Here is a 19,094-nt window from a genome sequence, read left to right on the forward strand (position 1 = left end):
AGAGGGAGCCTGTCTCCATGAGGACAGGAGAGCGCCCGCTGCCGGCCAGAGCTGGACCGCGGGCTCCCAATGAGATGTGACAAGGGCTCCGTGGAAGCAAAGATGCGCGGGTGGTTCAGGAGCCAGAGGAGGAACTCAGGGCCAACCCCGGAAGGGCAGACAGGGCAGCAGAGGAGCGCAAGAGCAGAGGCTGGAGGGTGAAGGAGAGGATTCCAGGAAGGACGCTGGCTGTGAAAGGCAGATGGAGCTAGAACCCCTACCCATGTGCTGCTGAAAAGGGTCAAGAGGGGTGACGTGTAGAGGGGTGATCCTGCTTGATCCCCGGAGGAGTTATGCACTGGGTGGGGTGAGCCCTGCCCTCCCCTCCCCTCCCCTGAGGCCCTGGCTCCCCGCTGGCTTGCCCACAACCACAGCTATTTTAACAAGGCTCTCAGTGTAACCCTGAGACCAAATGACCTATTTTAGGCTCTCTGGCAGCAGACTCAGAGCCTGCAGCCTTGGCTTCAGCGGGGAAAAGCCAGCAGCGCCCCAGGACCGCCCAGCTGGCTCAAGCTGGGGACCTTTCCCTGGAAAGTCTCTTTGAGAAAGAGTGTGATCAGACAGAGGCTGGAACAGGCTGGGGGAGCCAGCATGCCAAGGCCAAGAAGAGGGCAAGAACAGCTCCAGGGCCAAGAAGAGGGCAAGATAAAGGACACGGGCTTCCTTAACACAAGGGGCCACATCTTGACAGGGTCCCTCCAGCTCCAAGACAGCCAGATGAGGGTCCACACAGAGCATGGCTGGAGGACGGCAGGTCTGCAGGTGAATGGCCACAAGCGGGATTCTGCCAAGTGCACTGGGGGCCTGGAACTGGCACTGGCCAGGTGTTCATCCTGGAAGCAGCGCTGGGTCAGGGAGAGACACAGAGCTCAGAGCGAACATGTTTAAAGGGGCCCAGAGGTGAAAAGTCCAGAAAACAGCAACAGGAAACCCTTTCAACTTTTTTCATGCCCTCCTGAAACACCATGATAACCGCCTCCATCACACCTGCCCCTCAGGTAAAACACTGTTATGCTTGGAAACACATATGGCCTGTAAGCCATATCTAGAACCACATGACAGGAACCACACAGCTGATCCTATGGCCTTGAGCATCTCACTCAACCTCTCAGGGCCTGTTTTTTCATTGGGAAGGTGGGGCTGTGATCACCTCTGCCTCACAGCCCTGTTGGGAGGACTCCCTGGGGTAACTTTATGTGCTACTTGACACAGAACCTGACATACAGTAGGAGCTCAAGAAATTAAATTAATTATAATTAACAGCAAAGATGAGAACCACACGTCCAACAGCCACATGGCCTCATATCCTGTGATTTTGCTGAATCACTTTCTCAGAAATCAAGGACGCGGTAAAATTCCCATAGGGCTTCCGGGGTGGCTTGGCAGTAAACAATCTGCCTGCCATGCAGGAGCCATGGGTTCAATCCCTGGGTTAGTAAGATGCCCTGGAGAAGGAAATGGCCACACACTCCAGTATTCTTGCCTGGAGAATTTCATGGAAAGAGAAGCCTGGCAGGCTACATACAGTCCAGGGGGTTGCAAAAGAGTCAAACATGTTAGTGACTAAACAAAATTATCCTAACTAAAAAATGGAAGCTAAAATGGATATCATAATATTTACATTATATGGAAATCCATTACAACTTTGTAATGGAAATTCACGCATTTTTTTTTTAAAAGCCTGCTGGGCAACTAACGCAAGGTAATGGGTTCAGCTATTTGCAGAGTCAATCCTTTAGGCGCTTCTGCTGTTTCTATCTTTCCCAACCACTTTCAATGATGATTATGCATTCTTTCATAGCCAGGAAAAATTATCAATATATGGTACAGATTGAACAGCACTGACAAGAAAGGAACGAACTCAGCATTCTGTTGAACCTGATTCTGGAAGCTACAGCTCTCTGTCCCCGAGCCTACAGCTAGGCCTTCTCAGCAAAGTGATCTTCCCAGAGAAGCACTGGCTGCCTTTGGTTCAAACTCAGCTGTTGGGTCTGCTCGGCCACCATGGGGACCAAGAGACAGCGCTTCACGTTCCTGCCTTTCTGGGGACTCTGAGCTTCCAGACCCAGAGCCCAGTCTATTTATTCACCCAAGAACATGCTGGGGGCCTGGGGGGCCAAGCCCCACAAATGTGAAGAGGGAAGCCACAGGAGCTCAGAGTTGGTCCAGAGATGGACCAGGAAACAGCATGCGGAGCAGCACAGCTGAGGTGCACGTGTGTGGTGGAGACGAGAGGAGGGCCTGGCCCAGCCTGCGGGAGGCAGGGGAGGGGGCGCATCAGTGCTGGGCTCCTGGTCGTTGAGAGGCAAATGCGGGGACAGGAAGGCATGAATACACAAGGCTTGAGATGGGAGCAGAAAGCCACTCACTGTGGCTGTTTATGGAGTATGAGGTCCTGGTGTCTGGGGCAGAGGTGGGGGAGGTAGTTGTGGGGGGGGGGCGAGCTGAGGGCGGGAGAGTAGTGGGGGCGGGGGGTCCCACATATCATGGCTAAGGGGTTCGGACTGTATCCTCAAGGCAGTAGGAAGTCACTGAGAGACTTCGAGTGTGGTCTTGGATTAACAGAGGCCAGGCAGGCTTCAGTACATCCTGGCTTCAGTACAGGGTAGTGGGGGCAACCGACACCCTCTGCTGGAACCAGTCAGTGAGGCCGTAAGGTGCAGGCTTGTGCACTAGGGTCTCCAGCAGCTGTCTGCAGCCAGCAGGTACTGAAGACACGTTCAGAGGGGGAAGGATGGGATGTGGGGGTGGGGGGAGCAATGCCCAGGTAAGCAATGCACAGCCTGCTCTCCTCCCTGGGTCTGGGGAGGGCAAGCAGTGCTCCTGGAACCAGACCCCTCCAGCCTCAGAGGAGAAGCATGGACAGGTCTAAGGTGGTGGGCAGGACCCTAGGACCGACTGCCACACCCTGACGGGTGAAGGGGCGGCCCAGGCCCCCTACCGAGGGCAGCTGGTACAGCAGAGGTAAGAGCTGCAAGGGCTCCCAGGAGCAGAGCAAGGGCATCTGCTGAGAGACAGTGCCACCTAGTGGCAGGAGGCGCCCACACCAGGCTTCTCTGGGACCGCCCTGCCCACCACCCCAAATGCTCCTAGGCCTTTCTGGGCTTTTCATGCTGGCGTCCTGAGCAATGAAAGCAACGATCTTGAGCTTTTGCCACCTGGGCTGTGCCTGAGCCTCTGAGAGCAACAGGCTCTATGGCATCAGCTGCGGGCGGCTCTGCCGATGAAGAAAGTGGAGAGGCTAGAATGTTATTCGAGCCCCACGTGGCCCAACGGCATGGTCAGAAATGTAGGGTCCTGCTCTCAGGCTTGAACCTCCACAGTGCAAGAGATAAAGGAAATACAGTGTGCTCCGGAAGCTCTTTCAGGCACTGCTGACCCCTCCCCCCTTCCAACTCACACCCCAGGGAATTCTCCTTCAGGCCTTTCTGAAGCCTGTTTTCTCAGTGGTTCAGGTCAGAGGTGACCGTGGGAGGAGAGGCAGACTGAAGGACACCCCAGCAGCAGAGAACCGTCTCCCCAGATATTCCCCCCCCCACCCCCCGGCTCCAGGTTTAGTCCCAGGAGTCTGTTCCCAAGAGAGAGAAGTACCCAAGGCCAGCCTGGCTGTCTGTGGATGCCCCAAACCAGGGAGGGTCCAGATTCCAACACCACAAATTCACAGCCACACGCCCACAGCTCACTCCTGACTGCTCAGCAGTTTCAGGCCAGGTGAGGTCACCATGACTGCCTTAAATAACTCAACAGAGTTTGTTTTCAATTGTTGGTTTAGCCAAGCAAGATAAAAAGTACTTTTTAAAACTTCCCTTTTAAACAACAAGGTCCTAATCTTTAGCACAGAGCGCTATATTCAGTATCCTATGATAAACCATAATGGAAAAGTATATTAAAAAAAGAATGCATATATGTGCATAACTGAATCACTTTGCTATATAGGAGGAAATAATTCAACATTGTAAATCAACTATACTTCAATTTTTAAAAGAAAAAGAAAGATAGAAAAGAAAGAAAACTAGAAAACCAAAAATAAAAGTTCACAGACTAAAAAAAAAAAATTTCCCCTTATTGTCCAAAAAAAAAAAAAAATGTATGTGCAATGTTAAAAAATTAGTTTTAGCAGAAAAGTGTGTGACTTAGAAACTCAAGGTGCCTTATATGGTCCCACCCTCTATCAAAATTTTCTATAAACAACCTGCTAAATATTCTTTCCGCTTTTTCTGTTCTATGCATGAGTATGTGGATATGGGCGGGGGCAGGGTAGTACATGTGGTAGCATTTTCTACACTGACATACAGTTTTATAGCTTCTTTTGATTTTTCCCATTAAGAGCATTCTTCTAGAAGTAGTCTTAGTAGTCTTCTAGTAGTAGTCTTAACTCAAAATCAGGTTAGCCCAGTGACCCAAGACCAGGCTGGCAGAAAATGTGATGCCCCAGGAACTCAGAAAGCAGGAGGGTTTCAGGAGCAGAGAAGAGGGACTCACACTAAAACCCAGATCAGTCCTGGAAAAGAAAAGGCCTCTCCCACAAGAGATATCCCAGGACAGGGGCAGGGACACACCCCTCATCTCCTCCTCTCCCAGCGGTGGCTGACAGCGCAGCTGGTGTGGAACAGGCTGTGGCATGAGTGTGGCCAGGGCGAGCGGCCGACCCAGGAGCTGTTGGAGCCGCCGGAACACCCTGTACATTTCTGCTGAGCTGGGTGCACAGGCCGGGTCACACCCAGCGTCAGAGCTCGGGAACCGGGCCCCATGCCAGGGCAGAGCCCTGCCTGTGACATCCAGGAGAACAAGGGCAGCCTCAAGAAAAGCTGGCCTGTGTGCCAGAGTGGCTCTCCTCCCTGGCCTTGGGGGTCAGCAAACACATCCACCAGGGCCCAGTTCCTGGGAGCCTGCTCACACCAGACAGGCTCCTGGCTGCACGATTTAATAGCCAATAATTCCAAGCCAGTGTAATGAGAACAAAAGGAAAGGACTGAATGAAGATGATGGGCAGGGTTCTGGGCTCCAGAGAAGACAAAAAGAGTGGAACCCAGCCCTGCAGTCCAGCGGCAGGTTTGCATTCTGCCCCCCACCCCCTGCCCAGTAACTGGCAGCATGAACTGGCTGCAGTGGCTTACTGCTTCTGAACCCCAGTTTCCTTGCCTGCTAAGTAGAAGTAACACAGCTGGTAGCTCTCTAGGTTAAATGTAATGATGTGTATCAAGCACTCAGCCTGAGCCTGCTACACAATAATCACTCAGTGTTACCCACTACTATCCTTACTGGCTGAGGGCGCTCAAGAGAGAAGTAACTACCTCGGGCACACAGAGACCTGCAGGGCCGCTGCGGCCACCCCCCGGGGCACAGCCAGGAACACAGCAGCCACTGTAAAGTCTGCGACCAGGCCAGGCCCCTGCACACAAGGGTGGTTTTCTTGTCCTGAACAGGGTGGACAGGGGTCAGGCAAGGGCTAAAGACATGCAACAAGAGCCTCTGCAGTTACAGGGCCCCCAGACACCGCCACTGCTTCCTCCACCAGGCCCAAAAGGGATTTCCCCCCCATTACCTGATTGGCTCCTTGGCTCCCGTCTGGGGAAGAAAGGACCAGCCTGGAGGCCGTGGAGGCACCCCAGACTCCACGCTTAGAGGCTGCCGCCACCCAGGGTTAGCTGTGTGGGTGGGCGGAGCTGCAGCCCCTCCTTGTCTGCCTCAAATTGCTCCCTCTCTCTTGGGGATGGCCCGTCTGCAAGGGCTGGAGCTATGCGTTCTAAAGGAACCACCGCTTGCTGCCCCTGGGAAGGGTGTGGCTGGCACGCACCCTGGTCGATGGACTCACCCTGGTCGATGGAGTGCTGGGGCAGCTGGCTGAGCTGGCTGTTGACCACCCCCGCGTAGGTGCGAAGGAACTCCTCCTCGCTGGCCGTCAGCTGCAAGGACGAGAGAGCTGGGTGAGGGGTGGCTCGCACCCGCCCCGGAGGCACCTGCTCAGAGCGGCTTCATCCCCAAAGGGTGCCTCCTTCTCCGCTCCCCAGGCCTCCATTCTTGAGATGTGACCTTTCCATCCCAGGGTGAGACTCTGACCCCTCTGCTCCCACCCCTGAAGCTTGGCCCATGGGGGCCACAGGGCTTGCCACTGTGGATTAGATCTGGCACAGGGATTGCAGCGTAGGGCAGGCCAGGCTCGGAGAGCCCCCCTGGAAAAGAAGGCTCTTGGGAGAGGGGAAGGAGGGAAGGTCAGGGCCTTTAGAAATCCTCACCCGCCTGGCCCAAGCTTAGCACAGGGGGTGGGAAGACTGCCCTGCAGGGCCGGCAGGACTGGACTTGCTGGCGTCTGTGTCCGGGAGCCTGAATCGGCCACAGCCTAACCAGAGCCCCCGCAAGCCCCTCCCCAGACCATGGCTGCAGAGGGCGGCTGTGGCCCTCCGGCTGCCTTCGTCAGGCGCCCTCCCCGGGGGCCCTGCTGCCTGACACCCCGCAGGCACTCACGTTGGAGCCCATCTTCCTCAGCATGAGCAGCACTCGGACCTTCTGCTGAATGTACATCTCCTCCGGACTCTTCCCGGAGGCCCCCTCGCGGTTCATCCCCTGGCCAGCTCTGGGGACTGCTGCAGAGTGAGGAGAAGCATGGGGCGGGGGACAGTGTCAGGACAACACAGACCGCACGTGGGCAGGTGTCAGGCAGCCCACCATGCCTTAGGGGCTCGTTTCCGAGAGCCCGGCGTGGAGGCGAGCTGCCGGTCCCCCCCTCACCCCTGCTGGCCCAACAAGCAGCCCGAGCAGCTACCCACCCCCCACTCCTCGCAGCAGGCGCTGGTGGCCAGTCCCTTCTGTGCGTGGAGCTGCTGGGCCCCCGGGGGCTGAGCTGACCCAGACTCCTGGCCAGCGTCACCTTCCAGTCACCCCCTCAGCTAGGCTCCTGCTACGACGAGCCTAGGGGATGTGCTGCACAAAACCCCAAGTATCCCCGGCTCTCAAAGCAGGCAGCTTCCATGAGGAGCAACGTGACGCGATCGAGGCAGCTGACTGGGGCCTGTAGCTGGAGAAGCCGTGGGATCAGTACCCAGCCCCCAGACACCAAGACAGCTCCCTCTGCACAAGTCCCTGACGTTCGAGAGGCCGGCTCCCGGGCCGGGCTCCAAGGAATCCCTCGATGGGGACGGCGAGCCCGGGGCTGCGGGCACAGACACCCGCCTGGGCTCGCGGTTGCCACCCTCACCAGCCCACCCACCTGTCACAGGGTGGCTCCTGTGAGCGGCAGTGTGTCCAGGTGCGGTGGGGACCCGACCTGCAGCGGCGAGGTCCCGGGAGAGACGTCCCGGGGTTTCCTCCCTCCAGGAGGAGCCAGTGGGGAGGAAGCCGGGCGTGGAGGGGTTTGGGTTACACACTTGTAACTCCTGGATGAGTCAGAAATAACGCAGCAGCTGGTGGGGGTGGAGCCTCCGCGGCCCTGGTGCCAAGGAGCTGCGCTCGCAGGACCGGGTTGGGGCCAAGGACACTCCTCACACGGTCCATCCCTCAGGGGCCAGCAAACCCAGGAAAGGCCGGCTCTCCCGGATGAGAGGCGGGCTCAGAAATGCACCAGAGCCCTGGGCAGCAGCCTCCCTGGAGGCGCCTGTCAAAGCTAACAGGGGCTCCTGCCCTGAAGCCCGTACAACAGGGCAAAATGCAAAATGTGTTCGCGGCAGCCTTGCACTCGATGCAGTGCCTTACAGGGCCTTCCTTCCACCACCAGAACCCACGCTTCTCTTCCATTGTGTGCCCCCCTGCCACCTCCGGGCTCAGAAAAGGGCCCAATTCACAACTGATAATGGGGAAGGAGGGGTGAGCGGCCTCCAGAAAGACCTTGACTGAGAGGTAGCTGGCCTCCACCAGGGCGTCCCTGGGGCCAGGCGCACAGTGCAGGGACAGTCCTAACTTCCCAGCACAGCTGAGCGGGAGGGCTTGGCTCCTCTACCTGCTGACCCGTTCGTGCATCCTTCCACTCCTCCACCCCACACAAGTAGCCAGAATGATCATTTTAACAAACCAGAACAGATGAAATTTCTCCTCACTTCAGCCTACCCCAGGATACATTTCATGTCCTTGCTGGGACCCCGCAGGCTAGTCCTGCCTCCTTGCCCCCACTCTTCCCCCTGCTCCCCTCCCCTCTGCCTCCCCGCCTATGTCCAGGACCTGCCTCAAGGTTCTTCCCCCACCAGCCTCTGCCCGAGGGTCTCCAGGCCTCGCTTAGAGGTCTTCCTGGGGAGCCTTTCCTGACTGTGATCCAAGCAGGTGGTGCACCCCTGCCCAGGCCCTCCTGTCCAGCTGCCCCGTCTCGTCCTACTTTCTGAGGGCACCTGCTGGGTGCTCGATGACTGTGTCTCTGCACCCGCTGGGGGGCTGGGGCCACAGGTGCTTCACTTACCCATTCCTCCCACAGCCCAAGTCCGGGTGGCTGAAGGGACAGTTCTGACAGCCAGTGGGGTCTGGGCTCTGACTCCCCCCTCCACCCCATGCAACAATATCCACATCACTTAGAGTCAAATTTGTTTTTGTTGTTCAGTCGCTAAGTCATGTCTGACTCTTTGTGACCCCATGGACTGCAGTACATCAGGCTCCCCTGTCCTTCACTGTCTCCTGGAGTTAGCTCAGATTCATGTCCATCTAGTGAGATGCCATTCAACCATCTCATCCTCTGATGACCCCTTCTCCTTTTGCCTTCAATCTTCCTAGGGTCAAATGCAAATCTCTAATCCAGTCTCCATAACCAAACTCAGCTTTCCCAAAGACTCTCGTTCCCGAGTAACTTGTCTGCCTTGGGCTGTCGTGCTCTCCAAGGACACTGAAATGCTCCATGAAGCCTCCGCACTGGGAGTGAGGGCTTCTGGGGATAAAAGCCTTCTGATTCTGTCCTGTGGCTAAGGGTTGATGGTCAGTTGGCTGTCTTCTTGCGGAAGACAAGGGAATGGCCACTAGGTGTCGCCATACACAACCAGAGCTCCAGTGCTGTCCGCCCCCAATCCCCAACACAAGCCCCCAAGGGCCCTTCTGGTTCAAGCCACCCTAGTGATGGCTTGAACTCTGTGACTTCCTGCTGTCACAGACCACCCTCAGTCCCCCCAGAGCAAGCTCTGTCCCCCCGTTTAGGGGCCAGCTCCATCCAGCTAAGGACACGTCTCTGTTTTGCTTAGCATCCCAGGACCTTGGGATGCTGGCTTCACAAACGTCCAGAGTCCCTTCCTCGTTGTCCTTTCCTGACCAACCAGGCTCCCTCCAGCAGAGGTGTGAGAACGCGGAACCAAAAGGACTGTGTGTGTGTGTGTGTAAACGTGTGAAAAATCATTTTGTTATTGCTGTTTAGTCACTAAGTCCTGTCCAGCTCTTGAGATCCCATGGACTGTAGCTCACCAGGTTCCTCTGTCCATGGAATTCTCCAGGCAAAAATACTGGAGTGGGTTGTCATTCCCCTCTCCAGGGGACCTTCCCCAACCAAGGAATGAAACCAGAGTCTCCTGTATTGGCAGGCAGATTCCTCAGTGCTGAGCCACCTGGAAAACCATTTTATATTGGGTCTATTTCACAGAATCTTGCTCCTTCCAATAACCCTACCCTTGGTGTTCTGTACTCACTGCCCCCAAATATCTCCTTACACTCACTACCCCCACACTCACTACCCACTACACTCACTACCCTCAAGGATAGTGAGTGCCACACACTCACGCTGTGATTACCAGGGGGCCTTACACACCCAGCCCTGGGCCTGGGGTGTTGGGGCCAGGTCACATCCCCATAATGCTTTCCTGGCAGAGACTGGTTCTTAAACTGTCTTTCCTTGGGGAAGACTCCTGCCATTCCTGAGAATTCTGGTCTTCCAGGATTCTTTGAGCTCCAGCTAGAGCTGACTCTGTGCTGCTGCCAGACAGAGGGAACACCCAGGGCTGGATCAGGGCAGATGGTTGCATAAGCACACCTTCCCGCCCTCCACACTCCAATCCTGACGGACGAGAACATCAGGACTGATTTACAATCCCATCCTAAACAGAATCTGCATCCAGGGCACCAATGTGTGGGAGAAAACTGAAGAGAATAAATCACAATTAACCCAAACGACACGAACCTTTCAGCCGCTGCTATGCTATGAGCTCATTACAGAGTGTTTGGGTTTGGTGCCTATCCAAGTGAACATGCTATTAAGTTTTCATCACAATTTTGACAGACATCAGATTAACTTCGCTAGAGAATTCTTACTTTTCCCTGCAGGGATCAAGAAGTGGTCTCCATTGAAGCGTGTTTAAATGACATAAGCCCAAACTACAGTGAATTTGGACACGTTAATCATTTATTCGGTCCTCAGCTGTGAGACCCGCTTCTCAATTGTGTTCTCCGGGTGATGCCGGAAACATTTCACCGCTTGACATGGGGGCGCATCTGTCCTGCATCCTAAGAAAATCCTTGCGTGTTAACTGCCCAGAGAGGGAGACCTGCTCCCTCTCTGAAGACAGAATATTCTGGAGGTTCACCAGGGAAAGGCATACATGAGCCAAAATAACAGAAAATGGATAGAAACGGGCAGCTTTCAAGTACCCAAACAAAAGGTGAGGCAAGGGGAGAGGTTGTGGCTGAGTGGATGACATGCCACTGATGTCAGGGGTCATGGGGAAAGTGGGCATGGTTCCAGAAAATCACATCTGCTTGGGACACACACAATTCAGAGAAACTGAGGTCTGTACATTCACTGAGACATGCATACATGTCCACAAGCCCCCAAAACATGCCATACGCACACTGCTGTTGGTTCTGAGCCCTCATCTCTGCTGAAGGAAGACTGGTCAGTGAAAGACAGCGAGGAAGGGGTTCCCAACCACTGGGAAGGATTCACTTCATTGTATAGCAGAAACTAATATGACATTGTAAAGCAGTTACATCTCCCTCCCCAACAAACAAAGCGACAAAAGTGGCTCATGGCCTGGGAGGAGGCGCTGCTTCTCGGAGCCATGGAGGTCATCTGTGAGACACCACACTCCTGCCCAGAGATTAGAGGGACCCACTCTGTGCACGTGAGCCCCAGCTCGGAAGCAATTGCCCTTAGAGTGGAAGACTCAGGAGGCAGTGCAGCAAAGACCTGGGGAAGGGGATGTGTGGCCGTCAGACCCAATTGATCAATGGCTCCGAAAGGTGGCTTCCCCATGACAAACACAGTCCCCTGCCCTCATTTTTACCGATAAACCTGAAGCTGATGCTGTTTAACACCCACACTTACATAAACTGGAATATACATTTATACCGAGGGTGGTCTAGCACCTGCTTGTATTATAAACACTGAGTAACTGCAGACTGGGCCAGACAGCAGTAGGGGCCTGTAGATACACAAGCTACCTCTGCCCCATGGATCCTGACACTTGCCTTTTGTTTTGTCCATTAAAAAAATTCTGCTATATTTTACATGCTCATGTTTCAAAATTTATTCTTACAACTGTACAGTATCTAGGTTGCATGAAAATACAACACCATATAATGGTGTGCTTCATGGAGCTTATATAAAATATTAATTCAGACTACACACATCTTAACAACATAAAAGACATCAACAAAAGCACTGCACCCAGCTGAAGCCATGAGCATCATTACGGACAATGAAGAAAGGACATGAGACGTGCCTACTTCACAGTCAGCCCAGGAGCTGGTACCCAAGGCAGGACCCTCCCCAGCACTGATCTATGGGCAGGTTACCAGATGTCCCGCCCCTGGGGTTCTTACCTGCTTCTGGAAATCAACTTGAGGCAAACAGATGCTCAACTGTGACAGGTGGGTCGTGGCCAGGGAGAAATAGGAAGATGCTGCCCTGTGGAAACACAGAAAACGGGTCATGGGAGGGGCTGAAGGAGTCCACACCCCGTGCTGAGGGATCCAGACTGGCTGGCGGGAAGCTCATTGTGATGGGCCCTGCGCCGCGGTCCAGAAATACCTGTGTGTCTGGCCAGCCCAGGAACTTGCACCAGCACCTCTGGGATAAGGTGCTGACTGCAGCTATGCGCTCCTGTCATTTCCGGCCAAAGCAGGTCACTACACACCCTTCTCCCCTGGGGTTAGTCACCCAGCTGACTGGGAGACATGCTGGGAGACGGTGGGGACCTGAGTGAATCACTCCTGCCAGCTGATGGGCAAGTCCTGCACCTGCCCGAGAAGGTGTCCCACCCACCCAACAATGCAACCAGCCAGGCTCAGGTACCTCAGCGCCCCACCCATTTTGTGCTCAGATGTGCGTGGGGTTTCTGTGCTTGGGGAATACCTACAGTTGTATATGGAAAAATAAGTTCTCTCTCTCCTTCTCTCACACACAGAGACATAGATATGCACACGCATACTCTACAGTTACAGATAATTTAGAGCCTGTTAGCCTGGCCACACATCTGCTGGCCCTAAACAGGAATCAGAGAACATTTTCTTTTCTTCTTCTGCCTCCCACACACAACCTCATGGATTGGGTCCTTTGCAGGTTAACCAGGCAGGAGCAAGGCTGTGGACGGCGGGCAGAAGCACAGGGTGAAGCTGGCAGGGGCACCCAAGTCTTGCCCGCCTGCCCCCTCTTCACTGTGGCGCGTGGGCTTCCACCTGGACTTCAGGCTTTCAGCCCATGGTAAGGACAGATGTCTCTGGATAATTGAGAAACCTATTCTAAGAAACCGGGGGAGCTCTGCAACCCATCTGTCTTCAGCTATCTCTGCAAAGAAAGCTACTCACGTACCCGAGAAGCTGAGGAATACGTGTTTTTCCAGAGAAAGTGAGATTTCAGAAGCCTCCACTATAGGTAGGCGCTGCTTTGACCCTGGGTCTCTGGTCTGCAGAGCCCTTCAACCAGTGCAGAGGGCCCTGGGAGGGAAGAGCGGTCACCCGCCACTGCCACCTCTTCCACCCTCAGCCTGCTGCTGCTGCTAAGTCACTTCAGTCGTGTCCGAGTCTGTGTGACCCCATAGATGACAGCCCACCAGGCTCCTCTGTCCCTGGGATTCTCCAGGCAAGAATATTGGAGTGGGTTGCCCCTTCCTTCTTCAATGCATGCATGCATGCCAAGTCCCTTCAGTCATGTCCGACTCTGTGCAACCCCATAGATGGCAGCCCACCAGGCTCTTCTGTCCACAGGATTCTCCAGGCAAGAATATTGGAGTAGGTTGACATTTCCTTCTCCACCCTTAGCCTACCCTTCGGGAAAGACATTTATAGCAATTAATTGCTCTTTTATTCCTCTAGACATCAAAGTTCCGAAATACCAAAGCTCCCTGGCGAAATTTCTACCCAAGTCCTCACATTCTTTCAAAAGATGAAAAGAGACAACCTTCTTACACTTCTGAGGGGCTTTAATTTCTCCAGCTATCACAACAGCCAATTAGCCCCCTACTGTCTACCAGGGTCAGACTGTCTAAAGTGCAGAGAGGAACCTAGGATTCATGACTTGAAGGAGACGGTATCTGAGGGATGCGGGGGCTCCTGGTGGGACCATGCAGGGACTCACCCTGGCTGACCCATTTGCCACCTGATGATCAGGTCAATGTCCCCAGTTTACAGAGGAGGAAACTGAGGCTTAAGGCTGCCAGGGCCCCAGAGCCAGTGGAGACAGTGAGCATGCCCTGGAGCTGGAATCTGTTTCCAGTTCTGTTCTGTCCCTGGTGAACCATGCAACCTGAGGTCAGTCATTGCCTTCTGGGCCCTGCATTTTGCCACTGGTCAAGAGGAAATCAGGACCTCTGCCATGTCTTCCCTTGGTGGAGGCAAGGAGCTTAGGGCAGGCTTCATGAGTGAGAGGCCGGCACCAGCACAGGGCTGGGCACTGACAAGGGCCCCACTCCTGGTTTAATGCTCTCCTGTCGCCGTCTTGAAATTCTGAATATTTTTCTAAACAAGGGACCCTCTACCAAGCCCCACAAACTATCTAGCTGGTCCACAATGAGGGAGAGGATGTCAAGTGCTCTTAAACTGCCGAGGGCCCCGTAACCTTAAGTAGACATGATGTGGACTCCAGAAGGATTTACTAAAGGAAAACCTCTCTAGGTGGCCACAGCCTCACGTCAGGTGAGGGAGCAGGAGATACAAAGGACACTAAAGCCTTCCTTCCAGAAGGTACCTGAATGGCTGAGGAAACCACTCTGCACAAGTCAAATAAAACAACACAAATCATAGGTAACAATGAACCAAAAAGATAGGTCAGGTTAAAACAGAACACTTCCAAGAGTGCCAACTACATGTAAGGTGCCATGCCCAGCACCTCCCACTGAGCAGCTCAGAGGCGAGAGGAAAAAACCCAGGGCCTTAACCCACTGTAGTAAGTGGCAGAGCAAAGGGGTGTGCCAGGCTCAATGACAACACAGAGGAAGGGAGGGACCAGCTCCCAGCTGATGACCCTGAAGCTGTGTCTTGAAGGATGAATAGGAGTTTGCTGGTAGAGAATATGGGGATGGGCATTGCAGGCACGGGGAACTGACATTCTTTGAACAAACAATTATTGAGCATCTGTTTATTATATGCCAGGCCCCCTGGGTTGGGCATTGAGGACACACAGGTGAGCATGTGATAGTCTGTTTGTGATGATGGCGTCTAGTGAGCAGGGGAGATAGGCATGAATCAAGTCACACCCAGGTAAACACAGCTCGCAGACACTCTGATCAATGAGGGGGGAGTGGCGTGGGGAGTGCAAGGACATGCAGCTGGGTATCTGACCTTGCCCTGGGGGCAGGCACCCCTCGCGGGTGACTTCTGAACTATTACTGAGGGTGAGAAGATGTGCTATCTTGTGTGTTTGAGTCATACCCCCCCCACCCCACACACACACACACAAGTAAAGGTCTTAAAACAGGAAGGGGCTAGGCCTTTGGGAAAGCTGAGGAAGAAGATGTGGCTGAGGCCTGGGAGGTGAGGGAAGGGGCTTGGGGGTGCTGGACCATACCTGAGGGCGGAGGCGAGGTTCAAGCAGGGGAGGCAGGTAAGCCTGAGACCCCTGTGGTCGAGCTGTGGGGGAAAGACGGGGTGGGGCTGGGGGGTCCCTGTTGGGCCAGGTGAGGGCCGGGCCTCAGGCTGCGGTGTGAGGATGGGAGGGCCCAGGACGCTGTGGTAGGTGGAACTATGGACCAGTGTCAGCATCAGAGCCTGGGGCAGCTGCAAGAGGGGATGTGGGGAGGCCTGACGTGCCAGCTTCCAGTCTGCTGTCAACGGCCCTGAGGACAGGCTGAGCAGCCAGGGCTGGGCTCCAGGGTTCACGGAGAAATTCTGGAAGCACAGCAGACTCACCCTTCAGAGGAAGTTGGTACCACCATGCACATCTCCAAGGTGTTCTGGAGAGCGTCAGAATGTGGGAGCTGACCAGATCTGGGAAACATCTGGGGCACTGCTGGGAGACGCTGTACTGGATGGGGTAGGGGGTGGGCGGCACTCTGGGAAGAAGGAATGATGCGAGTAACCACAAAGAACTGACATCCTGGCCAGTCAAGTGGCCTTGGGGAATGCATTCATTCAGTCAAATCATCAACAAACATACTGAGCGCTTACTGGGTCCTGAGATGTTGCCTGTGCTGTGCTTAGTCACTCAGTCACGTCCGACTCTTTGTGATCCCACGGACTGTAGCCCACCAGGCTCCTCTGTCCATGGGGATTCTCCAAGCAAGAATACTGGAGTGGGTTGCCATGTCCTCCTCCAGGGGATCTTCCCAACCCAGGGACTGAACTCAGGTCTCCTGCATTGCAGGCAGATTCTTTACTGTCTGAGCCACCTTACAGCAGTGCAAACACAGTCAAAAGTCCCCATGTACATTCTAGGGAGGGGGAAGAACAGACAAAACAAAACAGAAAGGAATCAATGGGTAAATAACCTAGTGTGGAGGAAGGAGATGGGTGCTACCGTAAAGAAACTGAGCTGGAGGAGGGGAACAGGAGTGTGGGATGGTTGGGTGAGGGGGTGAGCTGAGGGAAGCTCAGGGAAGCTGGACCTAAGCTGGACCAGGCCTTCGGTCCAGGAGGGATGAAAGCCCGGGGAGGAGGGGGAGGGGACTGGATCACAGGAAGGATAAACTGGAGGTTGGGGGAGATAGGACCTCCTTCCGCGCTCCACGTGCTGCTCAGAATCCTTGGTTTCTCAACCTCAGCACTGCAGACGCTGAACTGGATAACTCTTCATTCTGGGGACTGACCTGCACGTGGCAGAGTATTTAGCAGCATCCTGTGCTCTGTCCGCCCAAAGCACCTGTCCCTGGGCTGTGACAACCCAGGGTGTCTCCAGACTTTGCCCTGTGTTCCTAGGGGTAACCAACACCCCCCAGGTGAGAACACTGCTTGAAAGGAACAGCTGACACACATTCTGACTCCCTGTGGCCGGGCACTGTTCTGAGCCCTCATGTCAAACATCCCTATGAGGTTTTATTATATCAATGAGGATACCAGTCTCTCCTCACCCAGCTAGTAGGCCCTAGTCTATTGTGGGGCGGGATTCAAACCCAGACTAACCAAGCCCCGACCCCTCTGCTACACTGCTTTCCAGCACACAAGTCAGTGGACAGAGGTGCGCTCAGAGCCAGCAGAGGGAGCAGACCTGGGCCTCAGCCTTGGCTGTGAGTCCCAGTCAGGGTGGCACCTCTGGCCCCTCGGCGACATTAAAACTGGGGCACCAGAGAGAACTTCCGCAAACTCCACTCTCAGTAATTAAACTGCAGCCTCTCGGACTTGAGGGCCTCGTGAGCAGCTGCCTTAATTAATCAATTCCACACCTCCGCCTCCTCAACCCGGAGCCAGGCTTGGCATCCTGGAACTGCACTCCACCGGCAGGCACAAGACAGGTGAGGATGGCTCCTCAGATCAGGGAGTTTGCAGGACGCAGCAGCAGCCTTAGGAGATGAGATCGGGATGAGGAATTAGTCCTGAGGTCACCAACCCAAATGCCAACCTGCTCCCAAGCTCCTTCCTGCTGTGTCAGGCCAGGCAAGCTTGCAGAACAACAGTGATAATTACTCTGGTTGCTAGAGTGTTCACGGGGGCCGCGCAGTGTCAAAGCCTGTTTACCACACTGAGTCCTCAGGACAAGCCTGCATAGTAGGAATTATTCCCTTTTTATAGATGAGACAACCAAGGCTCAGAGAAGGCAAGGAACCTGCTCAGGGCTACAGAATTAATACATGACAAGCCTGGAGAAAAGTTAATATGGAATATTTATTAGATATTAGTATTGTATCAACATTGTATGTGTTGAGTGCAATGAATACATTGTAGTCACATTGTAAAATATCCTGGTTCTTAAGAGATACAGGCTGAAGTGTATAAGGGTGAAATGTCTCAATGCTTGCAACTTACTCTCCGTTTCAGGGAAAAGGTGTGTGTATGAGTGTGTGTGTATATGTGACTGTGTATGTGTGTACATGTGTGAATATATGTATGTATATGTGTGTATGTGTATACTGTGGGTGTGTATGTGTATATATGTGTGTATTATATATGTAAATGTATGAGTGTGTGAGTATATGTATATGTGAGTGGGTATATATGTGTAAATGTGTATCTATGGACTTACCTCAAAGCTTGGGCTTCCCTGATACTTCAATGGGTAAAAGAATCTGCCTGCAATGAGGGAGACCTGGGTTGGATCCCTGGGTTGGGAAGATCCCCTGGAGAAGAGAAAGGTTACCCATTTCAGTATTCTGGCCTGGGGAATTTCATGGACTGTATAGTCCATGGAGTCTCAAAGAGTCAGACACAACTGAGCAACCTTCACTTCACTTCACTGTGTATGTATGAGTGTGTATATGTATGTGTGTGTAAACATGCATGTATATGCATGTGTGTATATGTGTGGGATGTGTGTGAGTGTGAACAGAGATAAGAGTGTGTGAGCAAAGGTTAACATTGGTGAATCCAAGTAAAGGGCATGGGGGTGTTCACTGCGTTATCCAGAACTTTCTGCAGATTCTAAATCCAAATGAAACGTCAGGAAACATGAGAAAGTCCCTGGGAAGCAGGGTCACAGCAGGAGAGGCTGCAGTCACTCTGGAGGCCCCTCGCATGGGGGAAGCATCTCTGAAACCCGGACCCTGATGGGGTCCTACTCCCGCGACAGACACAGGTGTGCTGCACTGGAGAGGCTGGGACTCCTGACACCGCGAACCTCGGTGCTCCCACCTGCCCCTTCCCCAGCAACAGGGCACCTTCTGTTCCAGGTGGGAGCTGCTCTGATGAAGGGGAAGCTTCTTGAAACACTAGGATCAAATCATGATGATGTCATTAGTGCTCCCACCTGCCCCGTCCCCAGCAACAGGGCACCTTATATTACAGGTGGGAGCTGCTCTGATGATGGCCCTTCAGGGAAGCTTCTTGAAACACCAGGATCAAATTATCATGATGTCATTAGTGTGGCTGCCCTACCCAGCTGTCCAGACAGCACCAGCAAAGGCATCAACACTGAAAACCACATTGAGCCTGGGAAGGGGACTTCAGCGGGCACCCTTCTTCTGTGGCCTGACCCTCAGAGAGTCTGCAGGCCACTCTTGCAGGTGGCATATCACACACACCAGAGGACACTGGGACAGGCACAACCTTGCTCGCTAGATAGGAAGGGCTCCGTCCACCGCCCTTGGGCAGACCCCGGCCGTCAACCACGTCCCCCGCCCAGTGCTGGCTCTCAGTAGGGGGCATCTGGCACTGTCTGGAGAAAGAAGATTTTCGATCATCACAGTCGGGAGGATGCTCCTGGGTAGAACAACCTAGAATGCACATGATGGCCACCACGTCCACAGTGCCAAGGGTGAGGAGCTCTGCCGGGTGGTCGCCTCGGTTACCACTTGCACCAGGCTGCTTCCACACCTCTGGCCTTCACATCTGCTGGTCCCTCAGCCTAGAACATTCTTCCCTGTTCACTGCTCACTGTTGTAGCATTACCCTCTGAAGACTGTGTTTGCACACTGACCCGAATCTCCTCCACTCATGGCACGGCCCTGGCTGCACCCAGGTGTCTGTGCATCTGGTTAACCCTCCACTCTGGAAGCTCCCTGAGGGCAGCCACAGGGTGGGGGTCAGGCCTGCGTGAGACCCAGGCACCTCTATTCTCAGACATACTAAAATGGAACCTC

The 19,094-nt window shown here is 54.1% G+C and overlaps 1 protein-coding gene across 7 annotated transcripts in view; it reads right to left on the reverse strand.

Moving 5' to 3' along the window:
* CTNNBIP1 (catenin beta interacting protein 1) overlaps positions 1–19,094 on the reverse strand; it is a 47,160-nt gene that overhangs the window by 11,118 nt on the left and 16,948 nt on the right. For 3 of the 7 annotated variants that reach the window (XM_070474258.1, XM_020887712.2, XM_020888222.2), the window contains exons 2-4: positions 11,755–11,839; positions 6,505–6,623; positions 5,855–5,945 (exon numbers count right to left, since the gene is read on the reverse strand). In XM_070474258.1, the coding sequence (XP_070330359.1) occupies positions 5,855–5,945; positions 6,505–6,600 (187 nt within the window). In that variant the 5' untranslated portion in view covers positions 6,601–6,623; positions 11,755–11,839. Of the gene's footprint in view, positions 1–5,836; positions 5,946–6,504; positions 6,624–7,246; positions 7,396–11,754; positions 11,840–16,745; positions 16,769–17,542; positions 17,637–19,094 lie in introns of those variants that run through there. The other 4 variants (XM_070474259.1, XM_070474260.1, XM_070474261.1 and 1 more) reach the window with 4 other exon arrangements.

This window comes from Odocoileus virginianus, chromosome 11, assembly GCF_023699985.2.
Source record: "Odocoileus virginianus isolate 20LAN1187 ecotype Illinois chromosome 11, Ovbor_1.2, whole genome shotgun sequence".
Taxonomy (NCBI): domain Eukaryota; kingdom Metazoa; phylum Chordata; class Mammalia; order Artiodactyla; family Cervidae; genus Odocoileus; species Odocoileus virginianus.